The 7,526-nt window shown below is 39.7% G+C and overlaps 1 protein-coding gene across 1 annotated transcript; it reads left to right on the forward strand.

Annotated features, from left to right (window-relative positions):
• Positions 1–290: 290 nt before the first annotated feature.
• Positions 291–914, forward strand: LOC138873412 (uncharacterized). Its single transcript, XM_070151882.1, has one exon. The coding sequence runs from the start codon at positions 291–293 to the stop codon at positions 912–914; it is 624 nt and encodes a 207-aa protein (XP_070007983.1).
• The last annotated feature ends 6,612 nt before the right edge of the window (positions 915–7,526 follow it).

Consider the following 7,526-nt stretch of genomic DNA (forward strand, 5'->3'; position numbering starts at 1 on the left):
TTGTCATTAAAGATGAGCTTAATCCTACGACCTTGTTCCCTAGGTGCAGCTATAAATAGTGAGCTCTGCTGTCATTATAAATGACACGAATTTTCTGACAAGCATATACTACATTCTATCAAAAGCTCAATAACATTTTACTTTCTTGCTTATTTGTATTATTCTTATTGCTTCCGGCAGCTCTGCGCCCGAAACCAACATATTTGTTGTTTATTTCAATTTTAAGGCTAAGTCTTATATTTCCGTCTAATTCATCTATTATTTTTGGATCAAATTAATTCACGAAGCCAATGAGATCTGATCCCAACAAGAAGGATCCTAATTTGTGGTGTGAATACCACGTGACAAACGGTCACCAGATTGGGGACTGCCGGTATCTGCGCGCAGAGGTGGCGACATTACTGAAAAACGGTCATCTTAGGGAATTTTTAAGTGATCAGGCTAAAATTAACTACGATTGCAATCGTGATAATGTAGAGCCTTCAAAGGCAGGAGAAGACCCCCCACGCCTGAGGATTAACATGATTTTCTGGGGGAATAAGATTAACAGGGTTACATTTTCGGCGGTGAAAAAGACAAAGCTATCAGTGACCCACATCAAAAGACTTCGGAAAGTTGGTGAAGACGACATTACTTTTACGGAAGAAGACGTGGATGGGCTGCTACTACTGTATAACGACGCCCTGGTAATCTTTCTAAATGTCTTAGATTTTAAAATTAAACGTGTTCTGGTGTATCCAGGAAGTTCGGCCAATATTATCCAATGGAGAGTGTTGCAGCAAGCCAAGCTCACTGGAAGTATCATTCCGGCCACAAAACTCCTCGTGGGGTTCAATCTGGCAAGCGTGACAACCCACAGGAGAGATCTTGTTTCTGACGAATGTAGAGGGGGTAATGAAAACGACCCTTTTTGAGGTAGTGGACGGTGATATGGGTTATAATATCATCCCGGAGAGACCATGGTTGCACGAAATGAAGGTTGTACCATCAATATATCATCAGTTGCTAAAATTTCCAACTCCCGAGGGAGTTAAAAAAATAAGAGGTGACCAACCGGCAGCAAGGGAGATGAATGCAATCTCAATCTCTAGTAGCAAAGGGAAGGAGAATACGGCATAGCAATTACAAGAGCCGTCATCTGTTCCCGAGCCAAGCGAAGTCAACCAGGGGGAAGAGGGGCCGGAATCCTATCAGGTGCCAAGGTATTTCCAGGTGCCAAAAGATACGGACGCAACAAAGTCCATAGCGGAAGAACTTGAGCAAGTCACATTATTTGAAAAATTCTTGGAGAGGAAACTCCACTCGGGAATAGGACTGCACCCCGAACTCAGGTTTGGATTTATTGAACTTCTTAAATTTAGTATCAATTGTTTTGCATAGTCGCATGCGGATATGACAGGTATCTCGCCGGAAGTGGCCGTACACAATCTAAGCTTGGATCCCAGCATCCCTTCGTTAAGACAGAAAAAAGTCCTATTGCCGAGGCTATAAATAAATTCGTCAAAGAAGTGGTAACTCGCCTGCTTGATATCGGTTTAATCCGAGAGGTAAAGTATCCCGACTGGCTAGCTAACATAGTAGTAGTTCCAAAGAAGAATAATAAATTTCGTATGTGCGTAGATTATAAGGACTTAAATAAGGCATCCCAAAAGATTTGTTCCCATTGTCGAACATTGATCAAATGATTGATGCAATAGTCGGGCACGAGTTTATGAGTTTCCTCGATGCTTACTCCGGGTACAACCAAATCAAAATGGACCAGGAGGATCAGGAAAAAACTTCGTTCATCATGAATTTCGGCACATACTGTTACAACGTGATGCCCTTTGGGCTAAAAAACGTCGTCAGCGGCTTGTGAACAAGATGCTTAAAAAGCAAATAGGGAAAACCATGGAAGTTTACATAGATGACATGCTTGTTAAGTCTTTGAATGCAGGTGATCATCTCAAACACTTGCAAGAAACTTTTGACATCTTAAGGAAGCACAACATATGAAGCTTAACCCCGAGAAGTATGCGTTCGGGGTCAGCTCCTGTAAGTTACTAGGATTCTTTGTGTCACAAAGGGGGATGGAGGTTAACTATGATAAAATCAAGGCCATCGAAGACATCCTAGAAGCTATCAAGCGTTAAAAAGGTTTAGAGGCTAACGGGGAGATTGGTTGATTTGAGCATATTCATTTCCCGGTCTTCGAAGAGATGCCATCATTTCTTCTTGCTGCTAAAAAAGAAGAACAACTTTGAATGGACCCTGGAATGTCAACAGACTTTGAGGGATTTGAAAAGGTATTTATCAAGTCTTCTGTAACTATCAAACCCAGAAGAAGGCGAAAAACTGTTGGTCTACTTAGCAGTCTCAAAGGTAGCGGTAAGTGCTATTTTAGTCTGTGAGGACGAAGGTACGCAATATCCTATCTATTACATTAGTAAAATTTTAACGGGAGCAAAAACTCGCTACCCACATCCAAAAAAATTAGCCTTAGCCCTCGTAGTCACCACTCGAAAGCTAAGGTCTTATTTCCAATATCATCCGATAGTTGTGGTGACCACCTTTCCCCTACGGAATATCCTCCATAAACCCAAACTTTCGGGTAGGCTGGCCAAGTGAGCCATCGAAATGAGCGAATTTGACATAGAATATAAATCTAGGACTGTAATTAAGTCACAAGTTATGGCCAACTTTGTGGCCAATTTTAGTCCAGGACTGTCACCTTTGGCAATCAAAAAAGTAGTGATGGTGTTAGAATTGGCACCAGGAGTTTGGACCATATTCACAGACGGAGCTTCCAATGTAAAGGGGTCCAGGCTCAGCATATTACTTACTAACTACGCCTTCTGGAGAAACTGTAAGGCATGCCATAAGAACGGTCCCGTTGACTAATAATGATGCATAGTATGAAGCTTTGATTGCAGGGCTCGAATTGGCCCGAGACTAGACTCTGAGGTCATAGAAATCAAATGTGACTCCTAGTTGATGGTGAATAAGGTCAACGGGATTTTTGAAGCCAAGGAGGAATGCATTTTACAATACATAATGAAGGTTTAGGCTCTACTCGCTCGGTTCTGGGAGTGCTCAATCACACATATCTCGAGGGAAGAAAATGCAAAAATAGACGCATTAGCTAACCTTGGCTTGTCTATGGAAATCAAAGGATTAGACTCTGGTGTGGTCGTACAGCTTATGCACTCGGTACTAGACGCAGATAGTTATTACGAGGTAAACACGACTAATTTGGTCTAGGGGAATGGAGAAACAAAATTAATGACTATCTCGAACACGGAAAACTGCCTGAAGGTCCTAAGGCATCTTGGGCGCTAAGAAATAAGGCCTCACGATATAGTTTCAAAAGAGGTCAACTGAACAAAAAATCTTTCCAAGACCCGTTGGCCCGATGTTTGGAAGCCTCCGAAGCTAATTATGTTATGCGAGAAGTCCACGAAGGGATCTGCGGGAATCACTCGGCGTGCAGATTCCTTAGTACTAAAATTAATAAGGGCAGGATACTATTGGCCCCGGATGGAACAAGACGCTAAAACTTATGTTAAAAATGTGATAAATCTCAACGCTATGCACCGTTGGTATATCAACTGACAGAGCCACTACACTCAGTTTTATCACCATAGTCGTTCATGAAGTGGGGAATGGATATCGTCGGACCACTACCACCGACCCCCAATAAGGTAAGATTTCTTTTGATTTTAACTTATTATTTTTCTAAGTGGGTTGAAATAGGTTCTTATCAGAAGATCGGCAAACGTGAAGTGGTAGATTTCTTGTGGGAGAACATAATTTTCAGATTTGGGACACCAAAAGAAATATCCTGTGACAATGGGCCATAATTTATAGGCGCAAAAATCACAAAATTCCTCAAAGATTTGAAAATAAAGAGGATCACATCATCACCTTATCATTCGATCGCAAACGGCCAAGAAGAATCAACAAACAAAGTGATCATACAAAATCTCAAAAAAAAGATTAGAAGCAGCTAAAGGAAAATGGCTCGAAAAACTGTCAGGTGTACTATGGGCATACCGACCAACAACCAAATAAAGCACGGGGAGACTCCTTTTTCTCTTGTGTACGGGGCATAAGCCATGATCCCGGTGGAAGTAGGTGAACCTACTGTTACGTCCCGCAGTGTTACGATGATGTTATGCTTCGCAATATTATATTATAATGATATGATGCTCCGCAGTATTATATTACGAAGATATTACGCTCTACAGTATTATATTAAGACGATGTTACACCCTATTGTACGATGAATTTGTCATAAGATAATTGACATCAGTTCAAGGACAAGATTATTTGGAGATTATAAGTATTATGTTATTTCAAGAAAGTGATAAGTAAATTCATAAATGTGATAGGGTAAGCGAATTGAAGAAAATGAGGTTGGTCGAAGTTTGACATTTGGAGATAAAATACGGTTCAAGCTATAATACCCCGTACTTATGAATTAGTATCATACAAGGTACCACATGACCATGATAGTAAGGTGTATAAGGTATGTTAAAAGTGAGTAGTATTTTAAGTAAGTTGAGATAATTCTTAATTATGTGGGTAATTGATTAATTATTGGGTAATTGGAGATTACCTAGTTAATTAATGAGTTGTTGGGTAATTAATTAAAGAATTGGGATAAGACTTCACCTCTCCCCAACGTGGCAACACCCCTCTTTCCCATTTTATGACTCTTAAAAGAGATTTAAAGGTGGCACACTTGAAAAGGTTATGTGACACCAAGCTTGAAATATGGGGCCCACCTAAAAGATAAAGGTATCATTCCTAAGTTCAAAATCAATTGCTAAGGAAAGAGTTTCAGCAAATATTTCTTTGCATAGCAACGTTACATCTCTTATGAAAGAGTTTCATCAAAGATGATTTTGCAATAAGCAACTTTAATGCTTCGAGCATTTTATACGAAATTATAGTGCGTAATAGCAACGGGATTTGCAATTCTAAGAGAGCATGACACAATCTTTCTCAAGAACATCATACGGATTTTTTACCTATTTCGATCCGTCGTTACGTGTTTTTCGCAAAGACGTGTATTAGAGAGATTGTTAAGAGAATCGACTCAGGTATGTTAAGGCTATCCTCTCTTTCCTTTTTGGCATGATCCAAGTAACGATACGTAAATGTAATGTTATTCCATAAAAGGTGCTACTCTTAGAAGTTAAGGATGTCTACGTTATTCATTCCTATTAAATGTAATTCAAAGTATGTCTAAGTATATTCCTAAGTCTCTATTGAGGTATATGATAAAGATGTAAATGTTTATAATATAATGATACATGTATTTACAACCGTGCTACGGCCGGTTAGGCAGTCATGCATATTCATTTACCACCATGCTACGGCCGGTTAGGCAGTCATGGATATTTATTTACCACCGTGCTACGGCCAGTTGGGCAGTCATGCATATTCATTTACCACCGTGCTATGACTAGTTAGGCAGACATGCATCTTCATTTACCACCGTGATACGATCGGTCGGTAGTCATGCATTTACCATCGAGCTACGACTGGTCGGGCAGTTACCACCGGTTGAGCAACTATGAATCATTATTTACCACTGGTCGGGCAGTCATACAATTACCACCGTGCGACGGCCGGTCGGGTAGTTACCACTGATCAATTGGGCAGTCATGCATCATACGATATATATAATAGTCTCAAAGAGAAGCATTATATATATATATATATATATATATATATATATATATATATATATATATATATATATATTTAAGTATAATAAGCATGCATATACGGTGGCACTTTAGAGATTTAGGTTGATTCTTATATGTCTTTAATTAATATTGACTTATTGTTATGTTTCAGTTCTACCTTACATACTCAGTACATTAGACGTCCTTTTGTTGGGGACGCTGGATTCATGCCTACATGTATATATAATCAGTTTGACGAGCTCTCATAGTAGACGAGATTGGTATTTAGCGAAAGATCGATAAGACTCCATCTCATTCAGAGTGCATCTGAGTCAATGAGTCATCGTGTCAGAGTTTTGCTACAGACTTATGGGTAGGCTGGTACCCTGTCCCATTTGATATCAAATAATCTTAGAGGCTTTGTAGACAGAGGTTCATTTTGTATAGTATGTCAGAGGCTTTGACGTCCCATATGTATTCATGTTTTAAGAAAAATAGTTTAATGATATAGTGTTTTCCCACTTATAGTTGTACATTATGAGTTATGATTATGTGAGCTCATATAGTTAGAAAAGGAATGAATCCAACTAACTCGAACTATGTATGTTCTAGTTTTGATCGAATGATCATGAGTTACAAAGGGGTTCGCTTGGGCCAGCACGACACCGGCTGCCAGCCACGCCTCCCCAAGTTTAGGGCATGACACCTACCATGAGGTATTTCTGGTCAAAAAAAGAATTAAACAGTGAAGCAATGTTAGTCAATTTGGAGCTTCTCGATGAATGCATGGACTTGGCACATATAAGAATGACATCTTAAAAGCAGCGAATAGAGAGATAGTATAATCGAAGAGCCAACTTCTGTTATTTCAAAGTAGGAGACTTGGTTTTAAGGAAAGTAACTTAGAACACCCGAAAACTCAATGCGGGAAATCTAGGTCCAACATGGGAAGGCCTTTACCGGGTTTCAGCTGTCACCGGAAAAGGATCATACGAGTTAGAAAACTAAGATGGAGAAAAGTTGTCAAGCAACTAGAACATGGCACACCTCAAGAGATACTATTGCGGATAAACATCACCTGTATTCAAAGTATATGTTGCACTCTTTTTCCCTTCATCCGATATTTGTCCCAATTGGGTTTTTCTGGAAAGGTTTCTAACGAGGCAGCAACGGAAAGCATACTACAAAGGAAGTTTCAACAACAGCAATAAGACCTTTTAATGACAAAGCACACAAGCGAAGAACCACTACGGAGCGATTATACAGTCTTTTGCTTGATAGCAAAGTTCCTACCATGAAGTTGAGTTTGCTGTCGAACAGAGATTACCCGACCGTTCACAAGTGCAGGCCACTGGGGGATTGTTAGATAATCTTTCGCTCGGTAGCATAAATTCCTAAGGGAAAGTGAAGTTTGTTACCAAACAGAAGATTATCTAGCAATTCACTAGTAGAATACTTGAAGGTGTAAAACTCCCAGTGTTCCAATTCGCATTCTTCACATTCGAATACGGGGGGGGAGGGCATATGAGGATATGGCAACAATGACTGCTACTTCAACCAGAATACGAAACTCGGAAACATAGTTATATCATCAGGATCGGGGGCTACACACCCAGCCCCATAGAAATAAGTTGTACAAGTTAGCCACAAGAAATCACAATTTCTTTTTGGCACAACGAATACTTATGTACTTTTAAAAATGGAAGGAATAAAGTAAAGTTCTATCTTGTTTCTTGTCCGAACGATGAATTGATTTTATCATTTAAAAATTAAACAAGTACTTCAAATACTAGTGTTGTGATGAACATCAGATGTCCTCTTCAAGAGCACCGTAAACATAAGAGGGCCCCT

Source organism: Nicotiana sylvestris, chromosome 7 (genome assembly GCF_000393655.2).
Source record: "Nicotiana sylvestris chromosome 7, ASM39365v2, whole genome shotgun sequence".
Lineage (NCBI taxonomy): Eukaryota > Viridiplantae > Streptophyta > Magnoliopsida > Solanales > Solanaceae > Nicotiana > Nicotiana sylvestris.